The sequence below is a fragment of the Mycteria americana genome, chromosome 3 (genome assembly GCF_035582795.1).
Source record: "Mycteria americana isolate JAX WOST 10 ecotype Jacksonville Zoo and Gardens chromosome 3, USCA_MyAme_1.0, whole genome shotgun sequence".
NCBI lineage: Eukaryota > Metazoa > Chordata > Aves > Ciconiiformes > Ciconiidae > Mycteria > Mycteria americana.
The window spans coordinates 103,888,628-103,913,468 of record NC_134367.1 but is presented as its reverse complement, the minus strand read 5'-3'; the positions used below and the strand labels follow the sequence as shown (position 1 = coordinate 103,913,468).

Sequence of the window (24,841 nt, the reverse complement as noted above, 5' to 3'; positions counted from 1 at the left end):
TGAAGGTTTACAAGGTTGTTACTGTGATTCTCCTTAAGCAGTGAAGTTTGCCTACACTGCCTAAACAATAGCTGGCCTTCAGGCTTCCCACCCTGGCCATCCGTCACGTCCATTTGCTGACTCCACACGCCACAAGACAGGTATGAAATGTCAAGCAGAAAAGAGACCTTTAGTAAGTCTTTGGACAAAACAACTCCTGAACGTTCCCGTTACGCACAAGAAAGAGCTCTGGCGTTTGCCTGGTTACTCTGCCTGCAAATATCCTGCGTGGCTTGCTGCAGAGACCCATGCTGCTGGGAAATATGCAAAAGTCTAATTTGTCAGTTTGGTTCAAGTCACATTACGGATTTACCTTTTATTCTGAAATAATTATTTATTAGCGTCTCCCCAGGGGAGGGCTGCAAGTGCTGAATACTAGCCAACATCTGTCTGAAGTGTTACTGATTTGGGGGTGAGTTAGAGCCTGCCTTTGAACCACAGACATCTGAAAAATTAACAAGAACTAAAATAGCTTCTTTTTGAAAGGAGAAGCTCTATATTAGGACTTTTATTGTCAAAGGACTTCAAACCTTGCTTATTAACTTACTAGGTGTGGGTCTTGGGCATAGGGAAATGCTCTGCTGAGCAGGGACTCCACTATAGCGTTGCGTCTCAGTGCAAGAAATGTTGTATGTGCTTTTTCTTGATGATGAAACATTAACAACTACTTCCATGCTGGGGAAGAAAAATAGCTGTGTAGGTATTTGTGGATGGGTGGCTCATGAGTCAGCTCTTACGTGGTTTTGGCTTTTATCTTCCCGGAGCACCCCATTGCTGCCGCTCCTCTGCCGGCGCAGCGTGGGTGGGTCTTCGTAGGAGCCCTGCAGAAGTTTTGTCTGGTTGCCAAGCGAGTCTGTTGTTTTGGTGTCCTGCTAGCAGCCTTGAGCAGCAAAAAATAAAAATAATAAATAATAAAAAAAGTAATACTGTGTACATCTTGGGGAGAGCTGGCAAAATTGTTTTAAATTGTTTTTCCAATTTAGTTCATTGTTGCATAGGAGAATTTGTGTTGTGAAGTGTGTGGTGTAGAAAAGACTCATTTCCCTGTCACTACACCGCACACTTTTGTGTTCTTAGTAGAGTGAAACGTTCCTATAAACCTTATAAAAACCCCGGTTATGCATGTGACGAGCAACCACGCTGCATTTGACGGTTTCACACTGCCTACAGCAACTGGGCTCGGCAGAAATTGCTAAGCAAGCTCTAGAAGCTGAAACAAGATCTGACTCCTCGATGGCGTTGCAAGCCTTGTAGCATCTGCTGCGGTTTAAAGCTCCGTCCCCTACGGCCTGGTCGCGGAAAACGAGGGTGGCTATCGCCGGGGCGGCTACCGGCGACCCCCGGCAGGCCAAGGGCCTCCTCGCTGCCTGCCTGCCTGCCGCCGAGGCGAGGTTCGAGCTCAGCAGCAGGGAGCTGCCGGCCGCTGCCCCGCAGCCCGCCCCTGCCCCGCAGCCCGGCGGCGCTGCCCGGCACCAACGGTCGCCCAGCGGCCGTTACAGCGGCTCGCACCCGACTACGCCTCCCAGCAGCCCCCGCGCCGCGGCGTCGAGGCCGCGGCGGCGGGGCGGGAAGCAGCCGGCGGGTGGGTGGGGGGTCCCGGCGCCTGCGTGGCCCTGCCCGGGCAGGGCGGCTCGGCTCGGCCGCGGTGTCGCCGGCCCGTGCGGTGCGGCTGGGCTGCCTCCCGGCCCCCGCGGCGGCCGCCCCCCGCCGATGCCATGCTAAGAACAGAGGTCTCCGCATCCTACCAGGAGGTACGGGGGCGGGCCGGGCAGGGCTAGCGGGCGGCGGGCCCCAGCTCGCGGGAGCGCCCGGGGCAGCCCCCCGGGCGGCGATGCCCGACGCGGGGCTTGCCGCTTCGCCGAGCGGTTCCACTCAGCGCTGTCGCCGTGAGCTCGGTTCGGCTCCGGTCTCTGGCTCTGCGGCTCGGCAGGACTGGCCGCGTCGCTGCCGGGGGCGCAGAGCCCTGGCGAAGCGGGTCGCTTCGGAGCGCTCCACAGCGTAACTTGCCCCTTCTGGCCCGTCTGCATCTGCCCAGGCGCGGCCGAGCCGGGAGGCTGTCGCCGGGAGGCTGCGTGCCTTCACCTGCCTGGGGCTGCCCCTCGCCCTCCTGCCTGCCGCCGGGTGACTGGGGTGTCAGGGTGCATCTGCACTCGCCGGATAGAAGTGCGTGTTTTGGGTGTGCTTAGTTGCATGTTTTACCTTTAAAAGTGGCTAAAATAGTCGGCAGCAGTAGTCTTAATTGCATGAGCTAGGTACAGCTGGCCGGTGAGCTCTGTAACTGGGGCTTTCCTAACAAGGGCATGGTCTGTCGGCGTCAGAAGCGACTTTGGTACCAGAGCTCTCGCGTAGGAAGCTGAAGGCCGCGTTATCATCCTGCCGAGAGCCCGAGGCAGCGCCTAGTTTGCATATCAATGTACAGGCTCCAGCAACCGGAATTCTTGCTCCTTCCTATCTCTCGCTCTAGAGATACAAGCTATTTGTGCCGAGTTCAGCAGCAGTGGAGGCTTGCAGCGGGTCACTTTGGTTTGCATCTTGTCGGCGAAAGCAATGCAGATGTTTGCCTTCCTCTGCATGCGATGAGTAGTTTGGGGCTCTGTTTTAATATGTTCTAATTTAGTTTAGTACTTCCTGTTTAGTCTCAGCTTCTGGTTTTTATGCCAGGCTAGAAGGCATTGGAAGGTGATGAATCAGTGGACCAGCAAAAGGCCTGCATGGACAAGTTCCCCTTTTATTTGAGAGGGTTTTATGCAGTAGGAAGGTTTTATGCCATGATTATCAGGATGAAATTAACTCTTGTAAGAGCTTGTATTTAGGGGAGATAGTTGAGAGAGTTAATGAAGTCGCATTGATGCCTGAAGTATGGACTGGACTATGCATGTTGCATATCTGCCTTGTGTGTCAGCCACCGCTGACACGGCTCCTCATGTTTGGGATTGTCCTAAACTCTGTGGCGCAAGTCTAGATGGTGTGTAAGTGCAGTGGCTGTGTTTCCATCCCTTCTCCGGCACCCGGGGCAGTCTGTAATGCTCCTGCCCCTAGCAGGGATGCTGAAATGTCTGGAATTGCCTTTCTGAGCTTCTCTTTGTCCAGTGCCTTTCTGTGTGCAGGACTGAAAAGGAACTGCCAGGTCATGAGCAGGCTTCTGCAGTTGTTTGTTGCTCAGCTGCACATGCAGAGCCCAGAGGAATGCTGAACAAAGGTCTGTTTCATGCCCTTCCTGCTCTTGATATCCTATCCTATCTCTGCATCCTCTTGCAAGCTTAACTGCCCTGCAAGTGTATGTTCCTTCTGCATTAGCACCATGCTTCACCTCTTTATCAAAAACAAGATATAGGAAGAGCTGGCCTGTGAGGGTGAACACCGTTGGTGTATGCCAGGTTCACTGTTGCCAGCTGCCTTGATTTGGGGATTCTGTCAAGCGTGGAGAAATTAGAATCAGCTGCCCTGCAGTAATGCTGTGCTGGCTTCCCAGTTGTTAGAAGACTGTCGCTTAATACGTCTGTGAGTTGTTGGGTTTGTAGGTCTGTGCTGCCGTGCCTCGTAGAGTCACTGTGCTGCATGCTGCATCCTCAGAGCACAGTGGCTGAGCCATGAACAGCGCTAGGCTCTTGGTGGCCTCAGAGGGTTTATGCAACTTCACCTCTTGTCAAGTCAGGTGTTTGGGATTTGCAGTGAAATTAGTTGTTTTTTAGAGGGTCACACATCAGCTCAACCTACTCACTGCACCTGAGGCAATGTTAGCACTCCTGCTTTTGACTAGCTGTCCTTCACTGGTTTTGTGTGTGAAAAGCTTATGAAACTATGTCTGCCCTGTGAGCAGAGATAATAAAACATAGTCACATTCTGTTTGGTTTTTTGTTTTGTTTCTAAGGAATGCTGAAAGGTTACATTTTCTGAGCTTTTCTTCTCTTCTCCTACACGTTGAAGAGTCGCTGTAGGTCCTCTTGGGAGGACAGGATACGTTGCATATTGTGTTCTTGTTTAAACTTATGTTGCAATCTTCTTGCTATCAGGAATAGAGTTTGCCTTACCTTCTACATAACCTCAGTCGATGAGGTGCCTCTGCCTGGAGAACTGTGGCTGAACCAGAGAGGTGTGGGAATTGGCTGAGAAACTGCAGTGACTTTGTAACTTACGTTAAACTTTTTGGATCAGCTCTGGTATAAGGAATTCGCATGAGTATAATTTGAACTGGCTTTTTAGCTGATTTGGCTTAACCAGTACAAAAGGTTCAGTGAATACTCTTCCTGTGTCAGAATAGCTTATTTTGGGTCAGGTAAACAAATAGAACTGGTGTGGTTCTACAAAAAGGAGCAGAGTCTTAATTTTCCCTTATTTTATGAAGATAATTGAGAAAAGTATCTTCGGTTGGACCCTGGTAAGTCTCCTGCAAATGAGCTGAGTTTAGCCTATTAGTTACCTGTTCACTCCATGCCTCACACCATGGGAAATCATGCTTTGTTTATGTGGAAGGAATTTAAAAACAACTGGGTAACTTGCTTTGCATGGTGGAAATGAATACAGAAATATGGCAGGAGGTGATGGTGACTTTACGTCAGACTTTGAAGACGTAAAATGAGTGGACTCTTTCCTAATAAGTGCAAATGATGATCTGTTAATGGTATAATGATGATCATTTCAATACTGAATTAAAGTTGGGTGAAATAAAAGAACTTCCTTATGGATACATGCCTGTTACTATTGAGTAAGTTGGATGTGTAAAGTTTAATAGCATTCAGTATGGCTGCTGCATTAACCGTGCGCTCATTTTCCTTGAAATAGGAATAAAGCTGATCTCCCTTACCTAATTAGGTAGGTGATACTGAGTGTTTAGCTTGAACGCTTACTGTGCAACACATGATATGCTGTAAGCTTTTGCCCCCGTTTGCCGTGCCATAATTTGTATGTCATTCCCTGCCATGGAAGAAATTTGGAAAACATACAGGAGACACTTTATATATATATACACACACAAAAAAAAAGTCTAATGCTTCATGATGTCTTGTGATACCTATCTGACGTGACAAGCTTCTGACTTTGACGGATGTGTCTTGGCAGTTTGGGCCCAGGGCTCTGAATAGGAAAACAAGAAAACATCTGGTCTCTGTTGCTGTTTTAGAAACACTGGAATGCTAATTAGTTGCATAACCAGTAATATATAATAATATGTACAGCGAGCTCAAATATGTACCAGAAATGTAGGGATGTTTGACTGTTGTCTTGTAGTGACCCACCTACCTATGTGGCTGCGACTGCATTTGAGTTACTTGCCCTAATACCTGTCAAAATGCAACTCACTCTTTGTGCACCTCTTTATTAAGAAGTGCTAATGCTCTGTTTGCTGGTATGTGCTGTGGTTTGTTTATGCTTAAAAATAAGTTATTGAGTGACAGATCGAAGTTCCTGCTTATTTCAGAGGGCAACTAATTGGGTGTTTAAAGTGAGCTGAAGCTGCCAGGGAAACAATTACTTTGATCTTGAAAGAAAAGGTGATGTTATTGTTGAAGCAGCAGCGTATAAGTAGGTTAAATTTAATGTGCCGTCTTTCTCTTTTTGCAGCATGCAAGTCACTTAATTTTTAGCTGTAGGTCTACATAAATGTGGCTCTTGTCTTGTGAACAAGTGGAACAGATGTTGGGTGCTCTTGGACTGGGGGCACGTTTTTGTGTGTTTGGTTAGTTGGAGCCTCTTTTATTTGTACCATAGAAATTCCAGCAATTGCAAGTTGAGAGCATGTTTGGAAATTGAACCACTGTTTTAACTACACAGCTGAGTGAAGATGTGGAGCGAGTATCTGAAAACCCAACAGATGAGAGAGAAGGAGAGATGGAAGTTCATGAAGACGCCAGCTCTGTTATTTTACCAGGTGAGAACTATTGACCCAGAAATTACCAGTTTTAAGCCTGATAAGCTGCTTCTGTGTGTGGGTTTGGTTGTTTGTGGGTTTTTTTGTGTTTTTTTTTTTTTTTAATTTTTTTTTTTATTGCACTTCTGAAAGCAAACAAAACACTAAATTACTTATTTTGGGGAATAAGTGCTGATGGAAGGCCAAGGAGTTTTTCCAGGGATTGAGATGAGAATGTTTCTTTGTCATGAACTGTGCTCACTTGAAGATTCAGCACCTCTGTTTCTGAGAGAGCTTGGTATGTCATCTTCCTTTATGTTGTATCTTACCTGAGTTGCAGTGTCTGTGATGGCAGTGGATTGCAAGCAAAATCCGTGCTAGATTCACATGAGCGAGGTGCAATATTGAACAGATGTGTTTTTAAATGGATTTTAGTTAGACTGTTTGGACCTGCTTTTGGAGGGTGTGGGGCAGTATTAAATGGGCTTACTGCAGCTCAGATGTAGGCATTAAGGTAAGGCAACCTGAAATGAGTATCCCCTAAATGCTTTGCAGCTGTTCAAGACATACTTGTTTCAATAGTGCAATTTTATGCATATTAATGAACTCTATCTCAACTGAAACCAGGACAATGTCCTAATTTCCTTGGCTGCCGTCTCCTGATAATGAACTTGGGAACACGTGCATGACCATGGACTTTTGTAAGAGGTTATGTGTTCAGTAGGATTTACTAAAAGGCTAGTGCTTGCTGTGGTAAGGAACGAACACCAAACCGTGCTATTGTAGTTGAAGGGCAGAGTGTGGCATGGCCTGAGAGGGCCTGACTTTAGGCCCTCTTTAGGCCCATTAGATTACACCACACAGGGAGGTCAGTGTAAAATATGCCTACTTATCTCCTTTCATATGTTGGGTCTTAATGGTCCTTTTGCGTGTTCAGCTGTATGTCGCTAACGATCAAAACATGACGTGTAACTCGAGTACATGAGCTTTTACCTTACAAGTATTGCCAAAAGAAATGGTGAATGCAAGGAGTATGGGGAAGGCAGTGACTGTGTACAAGTGAGGCAAGTGTGAAGATCTTCAGAGAATAAGCTTTGAAGGCAAGGAGACTGAGAGAATTGGGTCAGTCTTTTTCCAGCTGTAAGTGGAAGAATCGTTTTGTGAAACTTTATGTAGTATGCACAAGGAGTTACAAACTAGAGGCCAAAAATGAGAGGGTAGGAAATATCTAGTGACTTCTACCATGGTGGAAATGCAATGCAGATAGCTGTGTAAGAGCATTTGAATATTAAATCTCTCTGCTGATGCATATGCTGAGTGTGTAAGAATTACTTCAACTCCTTTCCCCCTTCCCAGTCTGTTTTTTTCCGGGAGGAAAGATTGACAATCAGCAGACTTTTTTTCTTATGAACTTTGAACATTGTTTCTGAGTTGTCCTTCTTGAAAATAAACCTTGTTTTCTGCCTGCCATGTCCTTAAGCAGAGTTCCAAATTCAACACATTAAAAAGAGGCACAATCTTTGGATGATTATGCGTCATGCTTGAGAACTGACTGATCATCAGAACCAGCAATAGTTGTGTTTTTTTTTAAATCAAACTGAGTTAGAGGCTTACTTTCCTCTCAAGTGATTGATCTTTGAATGAACACTACATAAATTCAGCCCAAATATCTGTATTTTAAAGTCCTAATCCATATTCTGTTTGGTTCCAGATAGTGAACTGGGTACCACTGCCCCTTCTTTGCGTTTCAGCAAGACCTGCCTAAAGAATGTTTTTTCAGTAATTCTCCTGTTTATTTATCTGCTGCTCATGGCTGTAGCTGTGTTCCTTGTCTACCAAACCATCAGTGACTTCAGGGAGAAGCTCAAGCACCCAGTGATGTCTGTCTCTTACAAGGAAGTGTCCTTGTATGATGCACCTGGTAAGACCGGTAATAAACAAAATGGGTTAAGTTGTTGTTCACATTTATCTTGGATTGTTTTACATTTCTCGTCTTGATTCTCCAGGGCCCAGAGTGCGTATAATGCTTTGACCCAGGTCTTTCACTTCCTCTTTTCTAATCTATGTTGTGTTAACTTTGCGTGGAAATTTTAATAGTGTAGGACAAATTTGGGGGACATTTTTGGGGTTTTCATGCCAATAACATGAATGACAGCAGCTGCAGAGCATCATGCAACATTTGGTAGATAAGAAGTGTTTGCAGACTCTTGAATGAGTCCTCTTATAGGGAAAGAAGATAATTCCTCATGGAAATATTCCCAAAACTGTATCGTTCAAATAGGGTTGCACATAGGATGTGTATCAGGACCTCAGTGCTGCACTGGACAGTGAAATGCTGTTGACAGTAAAGAAGGTGAATTTCTCAAACCAACCACAAAATAACCACAATGCCACTTTCTGTTTCTGTTCTGCATTGTTTACAACTTGGTATTACATCAGTAGGCAATGAAAATATGATGTGACTGCAGGGAACAATGTTGGCATAAAAATGCAGTGTGGCATCAGAAGACTATGTTGCAGTTTGCAGGAGGGATTACGCCACAGAAGCATTTTTGAATAGTGATTTCTATTGTTGTTATTTTTTAAAAAAATTATCCAGTAACCATTCATAAACAGAGCTGCGGTAGCAAATGCAACTCAAACAGTCATAGGTCAGTTTCCAATGTAAAAATTACACTTTTGTTTGAAGTGTTACCACATTTTACAAATAACCACTCCAGTAATTGTGGCTGAAAGGTGAGTGTTTCAAGTTGTTGCCATATTCCTATAGTTGTTTTTCTGTATGGTCAGTTAGGCTCAGCTCTGCAAGTAGATCCTTAGTTTGGACCGTATGGATCTGACTGTAAGAGCAGGCTTTCCCCTGTGGTTTTTTTTCCCATGAGTGTTTCATACAGCAACAGGAAGAAAATGTCATTTAAAGAAGCAGAGCAACATACATATAAATCCAAAAGTATTTGCGAGGATTCCTGCCAGATCAGAGAACCTAAATTAATGTAGCCCTCTACTTCATTGCTCTATTAAAGTGATGAGATGGCAAGTTGCAAGCATGGAGCACTGAAGAAAGGGATAAAGCATTTTTAGACTGATATATGCTGACTGCTTTGACATCTTGCATTTTGACGGACAGGTCATCGCCATTGTGTGAGTTAATCATATCTAATAACTCAAATCATACTTTTTTTGGTAGTTGGTCTAGATTATCTTCAAGCAAGCTCGTTTCCAATACTAAATGTGGCATATGTGGCATAACAGGATTTTGGGTTTTGGGCCTTTTATTTTGCTAGCCTTCTACAGCTGAGGTGACTGAGGGGTTTTTTTAATGCATGCTGTTGGGCTGAAACCATAAATGTATGGCTTATATGAATTTCCATACAGGTGAAGTAGTAGCCTGCCTACCTAGTGATATAAGTAATAAGGGATGGTGACAGTTGGTACTTGTTTAATGGCTTTGAGTTTTATCGTGACACTGTATTCAGTGAACAGAAGATGCTAGATGTTCTGAAGAGCATCTTTTCACTTTTATTAGATCAGCCAGTGGTCTTTGATCTGTCATGTACAGTACATACATTATTTCCAATTAAAATTTGACATGTTAAATGATAATATCTGAAAACATGTACATGCTGAAGCGCTACATGACCCATTTGACTTCAATAGTCTCCTAACTTACTTTACATGTTCATTTCATTTGGGGCCAGAAGGACTGATGCATTAGCTGCTGGCTTGTGGGATGACTAGGGAAACTTGGTAGCTTCTGTGAACCTTGAATCACTGTAACAGAACATGAACCCTGATTCCCCCCCCCCCCCCAATGCATAGCAGAGGTTCTGTCCTGATGAAGCTGGCACTGTCTGTTGTCCTGCTCCAGAAAAATGCTGAAGCATGTGGTTTAATTTGATTGTTTTGCTGGATCTTGAGGATAGCTCAGTATCCTGTGGGATTAAATCCCAGAATGAAAATCTATGTACTTGGGAAAGAAATCAGCTCTGTTTGATGTTTTTTCTCCCAAAACAGGTATTGCCTTTTACCCAGGCAAGGCTCGCCTGCTTAGCTGCAAGCATCATTACTATGATCACATTCCGCCCCTGATAAATCCAGGTCAGCCAGGAGACATTGAATGCACCACTCAGAGAATCAACTACACAGATCCTTTTACTAATCAGACTATGGTAATAATAATATAATAGAACAAAGCCTATTCAAGTGGGGGGTTTCTGCTCATAATGGTATTTGAAAGTAAAAATATTTCTTAGTGCTGCAAAAAATCCTTGCTTCTAGTTTTTTTTCAAGCCATCTGTCCTTTTGTTTTCAGAAATGTAAAAGACCCTATTCAGTGTGTATATGTTATGGATGATCAGCTGTCATGTGGGTGTGTGCAGCATGAAAACCTGAATGGGACCAAATAAGTCATTTTTCACAATGAAACTCTGGCTTCATTCCTCTCCTAAATGAACTGGCAAGCATATTCCTTGAGATAGTAAATCCAGCTTTGATTGCAAGCAGTAGCAGTTATTCTATTAAAGCAGGATAGCTTATCTCTTTTTGTATGATTGCTGGGAATTACATACTATTTTTGTCACACTTGGAAAAATCTTAACTGGGCACCAAGTGTTTCATTACACTGAAATGCTGTGAGACAATAAGATGGGTACATTGAGTGATAGTCTGTCTTAAACTGCCCTTAAACATGCAGGGAGTCTAGCTTCTGTATAAATAAATGTTCAGAAAAATAAAGTATTAAATATGGTCATTTGTATCCAAAGTGATTGCTGAGATTGTTTTTAAGGAAACTAAACATGAACAAACAAACAATCTAGGTATGTTTGGTCAACCTTTTTCCTCTTCATGTTTTGCCTTTTGTCTAGGCACCCTTTCCTTCTGGGAAGCAGCTCCTTAGTATACTTGAAAGTAATATTCTAGGTGCAAGTCTAATTTAATTTCTGCCACTAATATGCTCTTTTTGTGTGTTTTAACAAACTAAGAACCTGCATTTTAAGCTGCGTGGTAGATTCATTTAGAAGCTTGCTGATCCAGTAGGCTCTGGTCCTGTAGTGGAATGGAAAGGCACTGAAGCAGAGACCTCTGAGCCATGTAGAGCCCTGTTCAAATTGGCTGAGTCCTTTTGCAAGCAGCAGCTTGCTGTTTGATATAATGCCTCCACTACTTTAAGTTGTATTCTGCCTGCTAGCATTTTTTGTTGTTGGTTTGTTTTTTTTTTTTTTTTTTTTTCCTTTCAGCAGCTCACTTGAGGTGCTGGGGGGGCTGTGAAACTGTTCCTCTTTCTCAGGGAGAAGCCTGATGTTCTCCACATCCGATTCCACATTAACTTGTTTCATGTCAAGAGCTGAAAGTTCCTGGACTTTAATGCTCAAAACAGTTTTGATTGTCCTGCAGAATGCAGGTTGCAGGGCCTTGACTGGTAATACCACGTGAACCCAAAGGACTGTGATAGAACTAAAGCAGATTTCTGAGAGAAACACTAGATCTTGTTGTAAAGACTTAATTTTTAAACTAAAAGGAGGGATTCAATTGGCGTTCTTGTTAGATATTTTAATAGACATAGACTTAGTAGCAGCCAAGAAAATCTCGGTGTCTATTAGATTTCTATAGACTATTAGTGACAGATGGCAAATTCATGAACAGGAAATGAGGATTCCTTTGCTACTCTCACCATCTCTCTGTTTGCTTACAGAAGTATGCTTTGGTTGTTCAAGGCCCTCGTGATGTGAAGAAAAAGGAACTGGTATTTTTGCAGTTTCATTTAAATGGAACAGACCAAGATTTTAGTGCCATTGACTACCTTCTCTTTTCTTCTTTCCAAGAGTTCATCAACAGGTACGTAAAGGGATGAGCCTGTAACTGCATTGAACTTGCTACAACAATACTAGTGAAAGCAGGGCAGAAAATGAATCGAGGACTTTTTCAGTGACAAAAACTGCCCTTCAGCTATGCTTCAGCCATTTGTTGCTGCACTTTCTGAAAGTTTGAGGTTTGTGCTGGCTTACTGCTGGCTTACTGCTGTGGGGGATCAGGAAGTGTGCTGTTTGGGGCAGTGTGCTCAGGAAAGTGCACTGAGAACACTAATGCTTCTGTATCTTTTTTTTTTTTTTAAAGCAATTACTGTAAAGATCAGATCCCTAGATTTGATTTGTTGTGATTTCGTTGAAAGATTAACTGTATTTCTTTGTATTACTAGCTTTATGTAAGATTCTACAGAATGATGTAATTTCATAGGCAGGGTTTTCAAAATTGCTTCGTATTGGTTTGACATTGGTGCCATTGGAGTAACTGATCAACCACCTTCTAATTTTAACAGGAGTGGAAAAATTAGATTTTTTCTATTCTAAGAAAATAGAAAAGATTTTCTTTCTTGAACTGTCAAGAAAGAAAATGCTGTCTTGAACTTTCTTGAAAGCCCCACCCTTTTTCCACCTTGTGACAATAAATTCCATACTTAACTGTTTAATTTTTGCTTTAATTTAAATTCAAGTTCTGTTCTTCTCTCTGTGATCCAGATTAAAAGCTAGACAAGAGCAATTAGTCACAGTGAGACCTAATAGAAAGCCTTAATTTGGTAATAGTCAGATGCTCAGTGAAAAAGGGACAGGGGATAAAGGCCATATGCAGAACAAAATTGGGTGAGGGAGGGGAAGAGAAATAACAGATTTTATCGTAACAAAGCATTCTTGGAAGCTTGGACATGATCATACTGGTGTTTTTCAGATGGACCAAAGACTGGAAGTATTCAGTCACAGTCTCTCTGGGTGGCCAAAGACCAATTATCTGAATTTGCTTTTTAGAAAGCATTTCTACTTCAGTGACGAAGAGGTCTTAAGTCATTAAGTACTTTCTGTAACTGTACTAAAAGACCTCATAAAATGCTAATGTTGCTGGTATTTTAGGCATTGATATTTTAGGGTGAGAAAATACCAGTTAAGAGTAGTGACCTAGGAGGTGCTACTTGTTCCTTCTGTGTTGTTTTTTCTCAGTTTTTGTGGTTTGTGCCGCAGTTAGCGGTATGTACAGTGGGACTGATTCCAGCAAGGTGCGCAGCTGTTCCTATACTGCAAGACACAAGCACTGTCTGAGACCACCCCTTGTGAAACAGAGCAGAAGGCACAGTTGCGTTCCTGGCTCTTTGCAGAATGAGCCAACTTACCAAGACACAACTTGGTCTATGCCTACTCAAGTCTTGGAAGCCACATTTCTGTGCTCGTTGTATCAATTTGCAGATAAGCCATTTTAAAGAGCTGTTTCTTCCCAAGTTAAAACATGTATGTCCTGCTTAAGTTGGCAGTATTTCTGCAAGCAGGCTGCAAATCTGCATGCTGCTGTCCCAAACGCTTGTGCCACATGTTGTGCAAAGGCAGGTTAGATGTGCAAAACAGCAATAAGCAGTATTGCAAAGGTCCTGGCTTCAAGGCTGTGTTTGTGCCAGTGTAGGTGAATCAGTAAGAATCATCTGTAAGGTGTCTGGGAGAAACCTGGATCGCAACCTCCTGCCTCCAGGTTTTCTGGGTCAAACTGGTTAGATGGCAGAATTGATCCCCAAAGAGACAGGGAAGTGTCGCTTCCTTCCTAGAGAAGCTGCCTTGTCTCAGTGGTGGAAGGCACCAGAACTGAAGCTGGGAGAGTGAAGGCTGAGCCTGGGTTATGTTTGGAGCGAAGTGAAAAGGGAGGAAATGGTGTCTGTTTGGGGATGCATCCTTTGTGCCCGTTTGCAGCAGGTAGTAGGGATGCGAGTTAAAACTGGTTTTGAACTAACCCAGCTAACGGTAAAATTGGCACAGGTATGTGGGCCTTTAAACTTAGTAGTAAACGATCTGCATGTCTAGGTGAAATACAGTAAGAGAACCAGTTGTGCGCAAGAGACCAGTAGTGTCTCCCTTACAGCATCCTCCAAAGCTTGGTACAAATTGTATGGCTTGTCTTGCTCAGTAGTCTGTATTCCTGTCCTGGCATCCCGGGGCATGAACTGGATGGGCTCGGGGCAGGTTGAAAGTTTACGTTTTCTCCTGACTATGAAGTGCATGTGAAACCTCATGCATACATGGAATGTCCAACTTCCAGCAGAAGAGAAGATGGAAATAATTTCTGGTTCATCAGCGGATGCTAAATTTCGTTGATGGGAAGTCTGGACCAAGATATCTGTAGAAACTGTTGTGTGTCCTTCCATACGGCCTCTAAAAACTTCAATTACTGGCTGCTGTTAACTACTTTTCCTTATGAAGTGTCTCACTTACTGGTTATGAGAGCATATTATTAGCACTGTGTCCAGCAATTCATGTAAGGTGTTATAAAAGATGCTGAGATATATGCTAAAACTCATGAGATACCATAATTACCTTTACAGTTTTTTGCCATCGCTACAAACAGCTTAGGTTGGGCTGGGTGGGCAGATGGCTGCAAAATATGTGTGTAGGGTATTCCATCATCTTAAATCACAATCCAAAACCCATTGAAATTGGTGAGAAGAGTCCTGCTGTATCTACGCCACAGTTTCTGTGTAAACAGTATTATGCGCAGCTCACTTTTGCTTTAAATAGCAATAATCATATGGGTGAAGGCTGCCACAAGCATCAGCCGTAAGCAATAATAAAAATGGCATCTAGAGACTTGTGTCTTTAATGTTTTTTTGAGGCATAGCAAGTGGTGAGGACTCAAGTAAGGTCCAGTTGTTTCTGTCAAGGGTTTTATTCTCTGCAGCTCTTCTGTTAAAATTGGATCGATGGACTACATGAAGCTGGCACTGCTTGCTAGTTTTGTTCTGGCCCTCACAGAACACTGCTGAACTGTGTGCTATTGTTGGCCTGGGAGTTGGAGGGATACTGCCACTGGCTTTTTTCTTCTTCTGTCTTTTTTTTTTTTTAAGACAGTGGCAGCTGCTGTCTGTACCGTATTAATTGGAGGGAAGGAAATAATGAAACCCTTGCAAATTACCAAAAAAGTGTAGCTAAAAATACAAGTTCCTTTCCTGAACTGTCATTAGTATAATACATGGGTTTAAGAAGAAAATGCTCTGAACATATTACTGGCAAACTATTGTTAGCATAGCATGTAAAATAACTTACAGTCATGTGAGATTATGAATACCAGTCTGAACAGGTCAGAGATTATTTAAGGGTCTAAACAGAGCTCCATGTTCATGTCTCTGGTCTGGATTGCTGCATGCAGAGAAATGAATTATAACATAGAAGAGTCGAGACTTTTGGTACCACACCATCTGACCCTTTATTAGATCCCATGGCTGAGAGTTGCCCAGTCTAGGGGAAAGCAAAAGCAATAAACACAAATTGGGTTTGACCCATCTGTGGTTTTGGCTCTTGCTGTTGCGTTGGAGTCTGCTGGTGGGATGTCCTAAGCTGCCTCTGGCTCTTGTGGGTCGGTCCATAGAGATGGGTGTTAGAAGGATCCACTGCAGAGCTAGAGCCCAGTCTGGCATTAGGTTAGCAACTCGCACAGTTGGGACAAATACAGCCTGTCGTGGTCTGACATTGATCAGTCTGTGCTAGGGCAATGGGCTCCCTGTTAGTCGTTTGAACTGTCGATGGTTACCAGAGAGCATTGGCTGAGGGGAGACCAGGGCTTTGGAGTTCACCTGAGTGAGACAGTGGCCTCTTCCACTTCTTTTTCTCTGCTGTGATGTAGGAATTTTTGCATGGTCTTGAGGTACCATTAATATCTTGGGAGAGCCTGGTGCAGAGTATTCCAGGAATCTTCCCATACATCTAAAGGACAGTGTAATAGGTAGAAGAACTTACTGAACAGAAAAAAAAAAAAAAAGTAATGTGCAGCCTTTGCAGGTTGTCTGTCTTTGGGGTGAAGAGGGAATTAAAAGAAACTGTCTGCCTGGAGAGTTGTTCTTCACATTGAAATCCCTTGCCTGTCTTGCATTCACTTAGCTGTGTGTGGTTTTTAGGCTGAGTTATTTGCCCTCTGCTATCATTTGTGCAAAGCTTGTGCCTCTCTGCTCTGCTCCCCCCCGCCCCCCCTTTTTTTTTTCCTGACTCTGTGGCAGTGGTCTGGATTATGGGCACAGGCAAGGAGATGCCTTCTCAGATCACTTCTCCACAGCTTTTCCTAAGATATTATTAATCTTTCTTTTTCAAGCCTACAATTACTGTTGAAGGCAAAGTATACTACTGCTGACTGCTTACCATGTAAGTTGTGGCTGTTACGTTCAGCTCTGTGTCATAACTTCCTGCCTCAATTTTCCATGTTGGTTTGGAAAGCTCTTCTAGGATGCTGTATTTAGTTGTGCATTAGGCATATGACTGGCTGGCAGAGTGCTAATTATGTATGTTCCTCTGAGTGGCAAAGCAGTGTGCTCTTCGTACTGTCCATCAGCTGATGCTGTACCCACTTACCGAAGGGGGAAGAAATAATTATCAGATTAGGTCTCCCTATGTCATTGGTTTGTATGGTGAGGAGCAGTCGGGCAGTGGGCTTTGTTCGGATGCTTTGCGTATGCCTTCCTTTTGAGAGTTAGAGAGGTGCACTGCTGTCCTGTTGGGATCACTAAACAAGCAGCTAATGTCACAAATCCGTAAAGATATTCCTAACCTGCTAAAACACTCTTGGAATATCATCTGTCTTGATGGGTAGCAAAGTGTATTAGTTTTTGTTTCCAGAAACGCTTTTCCTTTCATGTTTGTATGCACAATGGAGTTCTGTGTTTGACCCCATCACCTGAAGCCCTGACTTGAGAGCAATGGCTTTGCTAGGCTTTGCCTTCCTGTGAACGTGTGCATATTCATCTGTTAAGCCTGAGCAGGCAGTGTAGTACAGAGTAGCCATCAGTATGAGAACTCTTTTTATCAGTCCGTGTTCTTGCTGCCTTGCAGACAAGACATCTCGGTTTGCAGGAAGGAGCCCCAGTTCTGAGAACTAAGGAAAAAGACAAGAAAAGTGCAAATCCACCCAGTGCTGGTAGAGGACAAATCTTCCTGATTGGTCTGTTCTTTGGGACGAGAGCTTGCTTCTTCAGCTCTGCTTTTCTTCCTCACTTCTTTGCACCTTTCTTTGAAAGACCAAAATAATTTAATCTCCCAGTAGACCTAGCCATGCACACCCTCTGCCATATGAGCAAAGTGTACTCTTCCCTTCATCTAGGAAGATGGATTTAATCTGAGTCAAAACCCTCTCCCTGTCCCTTGTCTCAAGGACCAGCATATCCTGACATATCTCTGCAACCTGAAATCTATCTTTAGTAAAAATCAGCAGTCTGTGCTTTAATGATTTGTGACTCATCACAGTGGTTTACCCCTTCATCTCAAATGATACCTTGTTGAAATAGCAGCTGCAGGGCCAGGCTTATTTCATAGAGATGACACGGAACTGGCTAAAATCACAGTACTGAGGACCTCCAAGTAAATAGCGTGGTTAACACACTGTGTCCTGTGCAGTTGGTAGAGACAGGATGGAGACCAGATATGCCTTAGAGCTGCCTCTTTACCACTTGTGGTGTGAGGGGTATTGGAAGCCTTAAAATGGCTTACAGTCACAGCATTAAAAAAAAAAAGACAGAAAGCAATCCTGCTGTTCTGGGGCTACAACTATCTGTGATTGCATATAGGGAAAACAGCCATGTTATTGCAGATGGGAGCCTTACACCAAAGGTATAGTGTTCCCAAAATAACAGGAATATGCTAAATGTAAATTTCAAAGCATTTTAAGTATGTCTGCATTGCAACCACTTTATTTGCACCCCAGAAATGGGGTGAAGCAGCCTGCCCTGCCTCTAGGCTGTTCCTTCCATCTCATGCTTCCTAGCGTTGTGGCGAGTTGTTCCCTGGGGTCCTGGCTCTGCTGCTTTCTGTCCCGGAGATGACAGATGAGCAGAACGAAGCTCCCCTATAAGGCAGAGCAGTCCCTAGGGGCAGGCAGAACTCTAGGGTAGCAGGGCACGGAGTAAGTCTTCTGTGCTTAAGAACACGTGAGTGTTCTTATGTGCAAGTGCTACCATTAATCAATACATCACTACTCACAATGTTTTAGGTATGCTGAATTCTAGCAGTTGAAACATAAAAGGAATTGTGAACACATTTTGAAGTGCTTGTAGGTCTGACATTCTCCTGCCTACAGTGCTCAGATACTGCTCTGAGCTTGGTCAGTAAAGTAATGGTCTTTTTCCTTTAGTCCAGAAAAAGCAGAATTCATGAAGGACTGTGAAAGTTCATACTCCAGCTGGAAGTTTTCCGGAGGCTTTCGAACTTGGGTCAAGATGTCCTTGGTGAAAACAAAAGAAGAAGATGGTAGTGAGACCGTTGAATTCAAACAAGAGGTAAAAAAAAAAAAAATTCTCAGGAAGAGTTTTTTGGGACCTCTTAGTTTATTAAGAACTAGTTACCGCTATGGTTTTAATGATAACTGGCCAACAGAACCAGTTCTTGAGGCAAACGGCAGTATGAGTTGAAAGAAGAGTGGGTTGGTTAAGTAAGTGAAACATCAGGAGTTTTGGTTTTTTGTTTCATTGCATCCATTACGCCACTTGCCATGGAGCAGTTTTGGCTGTACAGTTACTTGCATTCTTTCTTAACATGGAGAGGTTCTGTAAAAGCGTGAATATCTTGATGTGCAGGGCTGTTGGTATGGCCTAGTGACACATCTCAGGAAAACACCTCCTAAGGCCAGAAAATCCAGGCCTTGAATGTGTTATAAGTGACAGCTGTAGTCTGAGTTAAGGGTCCGAAGAGACCAACATAGAAATATTAACACAGCTACCTTTAGTTCAAGGTGGGGCAACTGCCAAAGGAATTGTCTAAATAACAGCTGGGACTGGAAAGAGGTATTTGTTTAGGTTACCACAAAGGCTGATGTTAGGATGAAGAGGTAAACATAAGCCTTGTATCCTTAGTAGCATTCTCATGTCTGCTTTTTGTTTGGGTTTGGCATTTTTATCTGTTGAGTATCCTTAGAAACTTAACTTCTTGCATCATTTAGTACTGGAAAATATGGAAGATGCAAACTTAGCTACAGATGAAATGGGTTTGACTTTCGTTCCTGTTCATACTAATGGACAGGAGACTAGTTGTGTTTTGAGTTTATCTTGCTCCCAGGGTTGGTTGGGGAGAAAGAGTCTCATTGGTGATGAGAAATGAGAATTTTAAGAGCAGTCCTTTTCAGGGACTATGTGTTTCAGAGAGAACACTGTCTCTTAGTCTATGGTACACTTCAAAAGAGTACTTGGTGGAGATTAAAATGAAACAGGATCTTCAGTTCTCCCATCTTTAATTCTCACAGGCAGGGCCTTATGTGGCAAAGCCTTAAGGGAAGAGCAGAGCTGTGACTGAGGGGGGTACCCTTCTGCTCCACTGGAGGAGGACAGGAGGAAAAGCCCAAAGTGATGCAAGTCCCAAACTAATGCCTTAATTTGGAGGAGAGGAAAGGATGCATCAGTCAGCTGCTGCCATGTAAGCGCTAACAGCAGTTGTCTGTCTGTCTGTCCTTCATCACCTACAGTTCGGTATCACTTGCCATTTTGTACTTACCTAGTGTAGGATTGTTGAAAGTCCTCCTTTGTGTGCCCAAGTCTAACAGGTTGCAAAGTGGAAACAAAAGGCTGACTCAGAAAAAGCTGAGAAAAAGCTTTTTGTGACCGTAAACATCCATTTAGTCCAGCAGTTATGGACTCTCTGATCATCTGGGTAGGCGAACACTGTGTTGGATTTTTTTTGTGTTGTGGGATTTTTTTTTTAATAAAAACTAGGAAATAGGAATTGATACAAATGTGAATTTTGGGTTTCAGATCCTTATTAATAATACAGTAGAAGTTGAAATAGCTCAGACATACATTGCACTTGCTTTATTTGACAGTACAACGTCTGCTCAAATTGCATAAGGAAGCCCATTAGCCTTTCAAATGTAAAACTGGGAGACAGCATACCAGAAAGATGGATACAAATATTAAGTCAAATAGCACAGTCAGTCTGCTAAATAGCCCAGTAGTCATTACTTTCTTTTCTTTCTTTCCCGTTGCCTTAATTTAGCTTTGTGTACTGTTTGTTTCCTGATGTGCAGTTTTCTTGAATGAGTGTAGTTGGGGTGCTGGTACGCTGCAATAATTAAATGAGCTGTAGAAGTATAGGGCAAGTCTGCAGCAAAGGTGTTTGACCAGAAAACATGAGGTGGTGAAGCTCCCATATGCTCTGAATGGACACATACAATGTTCTAGCTCCCGATTCTACGTGTTCGCAGCCTAAAATCTGGTCAGAGCAGGGTGAGTGGAGAAGACTGATGGAAATCTTGAAGTATTTGTAAAGAAACTAAGCCACAGTAGACAGGAGGTTTTTGTAGTAGGTCACCCCTCATACAGTGTCTGCTGAATCACTGTTTTCATATCTATAGTTCCTGTCACAGTCCCAAAATGAAGTTACAGTACTGCTGGATGAAGTTGCTGTACTTCAGTGCAGTATTAAACTTATGTAGGCAGAGCAGCAGTACTCCCTTGTGCACGCACCAAGATGTAAATACTCCTTTGAGGGCTGGGGAAGGGAGAAGTTCTTCCATGGCTTGTTCAGCTGTAACTCCAATGTGCTTTCCGGTTAGGGAACTGCCCCTGGCTCTTGAGCAGTTTATATTGTCTCCTAGTGGGGGGGGGGTTAGTGCAAACTGTGGTCTTATCGCCTGCGTACAAACCCCACGTAGTTCCCCTCGGGGCATGTGTTACAAGACAAGATAAATGTTTTCCTGAGGCCTGATGTCTTAATACTTTCCCGAGTGTGGTTCCTAAGACTATGGTTTCATGTGGCTGTAACATCAGTCTGGTATCTTAAACTGTACCATGGTGGAATTGTGCTAAAGCTCTCTGCCAGTCAGTGCTAGTTTCAAATGGTAACCTAGTTAAGGGGCAGTACTGGGAAGTATGGTTTTAATTTAATATGGATTTAATTTAATCTAGGCTTCTTTCCCTCCCAATTTCATTCTGCACTTGCTGGCATCTTCTAGTTTATTCTACAACTGATTTAAAAAAAAAAAAAGTCTTCCTGCCACCATCGTGTAGTTCTCTGGTAAATAAAAGTAATTTAGCACTAATTCATGAGAACTTTCCAAATGCTGTGTTACTCCAAGTAAATGAATTTTGTAAATGAAATTTCACCCCTTGAAAGGGAAAAACCATGTAATAAAATAAAGGCCCTGGCTGCCAGCGTAAAAACGGTATTGCAGTGTTTTACTAAGTGAGAAATAGGAAAAGAATATGAACATGAGACAGATGGAGGAAACTGCCCTTTCCATATTTTGGGAACCTATTGTTCCAGGTAGAAGGTGGCTTGAGTTGGAAGTCCCTCAACAGTCTGCTATTTTTACCTTCTTACAAGCCTTCTGTTGCACAGACGAAAGTAACAAAACCACTGAAGAAAGTAACCTGCACTTTTTTTTTCTGCCCTCTCCAGACTAGTGTGGTGAACTATATTGACCAGAGAACAAAACCAAGAAGTGACCAACTGTTTTTTGTGGTATTTGAATGGAAAGATCCTTTTATACAGACTGTTCAAGATGTGAGTAACACTAGTCCCTTTTTGAACCGTTGTCTGACTGTACATGCTCATGGTTTGTGCGTGCATGTGCTTCTGTTACCTCACTCCAAGCAGAAATTCAGAGGAAGAGTGAGGTTACTCCTGAAATCTCAGTCTAGTATATCCAGTTATGCATGTTCTGCAGAGGTCAAGACCATAGGCAGCCTTTCCCTTGGCTTGGTGGCACTCAGCATTCTGCTTGCAGCTAGAGGTACATATAGCTAAGAAAAAACATGTGTCCCCTGTGCTCTAGCAAAGTGTAGCTTCAGGTCTTTTTGCTTAAGTAAGTGTTCTTGGATAAACCAATTTAATGACTTTTTTTATTAATTGACAAGCAAGAAACCTAGGCTTAAATCAGAATAATAGAAATAGCCTAGTGTATTTTTTACCTGCTATTAGAATAGAATTTGGTACTGCATTCAAATGCATAAAAAACACTTTAAAATTTAGCTGAATATGCTGCAGCCAGAGTGGTACAATATGCCAGACAAGACCACTGTCAGTCATTGGAGTGCTTAAAAGGTATGCAGGTGTGCACTGTGGGTACATGCGCTGTGAGCATGTGAGCTTGTTTGCCTAGTGTTCTAGGAGAGAAGGTCAGATACATTTGCCCTCCCCAGACAAATGTAGAATGGCAGAGTGTGCAAAGACAATCTGTTTAAAATTTTGCATTTAAAATGGCCAAAATCCATCACCAGCAAAATGCACAGAGTTCTTGTTTTCTTGCCCAAACCCAGAGTGTGAATGCAGAATATGCGGGGCAGGGTTGAGTAGTTGGTCCTTTGCACTCCTGCTGTTTTGTCTGTGCTGGGGCTGGGCACCCTCCTCAGCCTCAGGAGCTCAGTCCTATTCCTGGCACCTCTCACTCCTCTTTGCCAGATGGGGTTCACACCTCTGCTGTCTTCGAGCTGAAAGCTGCCCTCGATCCAGTGGACTGGGGGTGCTAGTTTCCTCTTGCTGAAGAGGCTGTAGTTCACAAGCCCCAGCAGCCAGTGCTGCTGCCTTTAGGAGGATTAACGACTACAGAAGCCTGTTGAAGACCTGGCTCTGGCGGTGACCTGGTGATGCTACGCTCATGCTGACTGTCAGAGTTGCATACTCCATGGCCAGTCCCAAAGCTGAGTGCTACTTTATTGCTGCCTAAGCCTAGCTCTGCTTGCTTCACCCAAGATCCTAGAAGTCATCCTTGTCCCTAGAGGTGTGAGGAGAATTGCAAACTATAAACAAACTTAACTACTCTTGAACCAAATGTAGTTAAAAATAGAAATACAAAATACTTGCTGTAGGCCTGCAGAAACAGTTGCCACTATCAAAAGCTGGTTTAGCGTTACAATGCTGTCTTGTTAAAGCTTTCCAAGTAGTTGCTTCTTTTAGCTTTGTCTTCTGGAAGATCTTCTTTAATGTGACTGCTTATTTTTTGTAAATCTTTAAATAATATAGTAAATTTAATCTATAATCTTAAAATTAGCAATTTAACACTATCTCTAAAGTTTTAAACAATTGTTTAAAATAGCCTAGAAGGAATTTAGCAGCTGGTAGAGTGTGTTTTCTTCCTGATGGAAGGAATCAGAAAACCATGGTGTGAGGCAGGTGTGTAGAGAAGGCACTACAGGCTGCCTTTGCAGCGTAAAGGAATATGCTGCAAAACACTTCAGTTTGAAAGATGGAATTGTTTGTTATTGAATAGGTATAAGAGATGCTGAGGCAGATGAGGGGAATAACATTTTCAATCTCTTTCAGATTATCACAGCTAATCCCTGGAACATGATTGCTCTTCTCTGTGGTATCTTTTTGGCTCTGTTTAAGGCAGCAGACTTTGCTAAGTTGAGTGTTAAGTGGATGATCAAAATCCGAAAGAGACATCTGAGGAGGAGTCGTCCAGTAATGAACCACATAAGCTGAGACTAAGACTGCCTTTTAACTATTCATAGCAGAAGGGATAGAAAATAACTGGAATAAACTTCAATCAGCAATACAGCAATTAAAGATGCAAAACAGGTATGTTTTCTTCCAGAAAAACAACGGCTGGACGAACAGCCTAGTGAACTGGCCTTTGAACTTCAGAAAGGAGCTAACTCTAGGACAGGTCTAACTCACTCATGCTTTTCTATTCCAAATTTAACAAGCTTACCTCAATATGGGGGGGGACCAGGCAGAAAGGAGAGAATTCACTAATGTTCAGAAAGTCAACACTGTAGTGTTCTACAGTTCTAAGAAATTGGACAGTGTTTGAATGCTTCTTGGAACAGGAGACCATTAAATTTCTGCATGAGCTATGACCTGCACCTGCTACCATAATGCAGTTACTTCCTTGACTGTGTTTAGTGGAAGGTAAAGCACTCAACACCACAGTCTGGCCTCCCCTCTCCAAAGCATGTGTTAAAACAAAATACACTGGAATTCTATTATGTGTCATTTTTGATTTAAAGTATAGTGACTTTAATATTAAAAACTACTTCAAACAAGATACCGTGTACATTCTTTGAAGCTACCTGTTCTCAGAGTCAGCTGGAGCTTTACAGGAGGTAGTCCAGGCAGGAGTATTACTGCCAGAGGATAAGGTGAAAAAACAAAAATCTATTCCTGATCAGTCCAACTCAAAAGTAAACTCCAGCAACTCAAGACCTGGGCATCTGAGCTGATGAGAGATTTCAGAGCCTGTCTCAGACTGTTGCTCATACCTCTTTCCCCCAGTCTTTGCTAAGGAAGTGAAAAATAGTCTTTCATCAGCCTGGTGTTTAGATGTGATTCTCTATTACATAGAGAACACATGCTAATGAACTTTGCTGTGGTGTAGTCTTTTTTCTTCCTTATAAGTCCCATATTAGTCTAGATGCCTGACTTGTGGAGTCTACAGGGCAGTAGTACAACACTCAGCTCTGAAGGCTTTGTTGTAAGGAAAGGAGCTCTTCCATCCTCTACTAACAGAGTATTAATCTAGTAGTAAGCATATAAAAAAATACTCCCTTTTTTTTTTGGCCTTCTAAGGAAGCATTTTGGAACAAAATTTACTACTTTCAGCTGATTTCCAGAGCAAATCAAGGCACTGCATTTACTAAACACAGCCTTAAACAGAGGAGCAACAATTCATTGTAATAAGAAAAACAAGAGAGCAGCACTGGCTGCAGGCATGGAGGCAGCATATGGGTTCTCCTGTGCCCAGACAGGTGATGCCTACTTCATCCCTAGGGGAAATGGGGGGTGAACCAAACAAACCACCCACACTTAGACCTCCATATCAAGAAAGCCCCTGTTCATTCTGCTACTTAACAGCCTACACTGGTAGGAAAGCATTCCACTGACTTCCCTGGTCAGCTTATAGCCCTTTGCTTTCCCAAATACACTGCTGAGGGCCTGTTCTACAGGTAAGAGAGATAACTGAGCTTTCTTAACCCCTTGCTGTCAAAGAAACACCCAAGTGTTCCTTTAACAAGTGATATTA

At 43.0% G+C, this 24,841-nt stretch overlaps 1 protein-coding gene across 9 annotated transcripts; it reads left to right on the top strand.

The window, feature by feature from the left end:
* The first annotated feature begins 1,462 nt into the window (after positions 1 to 1,462).
* On the top strand, positions 1,463 to 23,864 carry PACC1 (proton activated chloride channel 1). 9 transcript variants are annotated; one of them, XM_075496389.1, is made up of 9 exons: positions 1,498 to 1,790; positions 3,147 to 3,238; positions 5,809 to 5,905; positions 7,596 to 7,814; positions 9,899 to 10,053; positions 11,577 to 11,719; positions 18,023 to 18,167; positions 21,277 to 21,381; positions 23,140 to 23,864. In XM_075496389.1, exons 3-9 carry the CDS (start codon positions 5,866 to 5,868, stop codon positions 23,299 to 23,301), a joined length of 969 nt encoding a protein of 322 aa, XP_075352504.1. In that variant the 5' UTR covers positions 1,498 to 1,790; positions 3,147 to 3,238; positions 5,809 to 5,865; the 3' UTR covers positions 23,302 to 23,864. The 9 variants fall into 9 exon arrangements, with proteins under 9 accessions (XP_075352505.1, XP_075352500.1, XP_075352508.1 ...); XM_075496388.1 differs by having other exon boundaries at positions 5,746 to 5,905; XM_075496390.1 differs by lacking the exon at positions 3,147 to 3,238 and having other exon boundaries at positions 1,463 to 1,790; positions 7,704 to 7,814.
* The last annotated feature ends 977 nt before the right edge of the window (positions 23,865 to 24,841 follow it).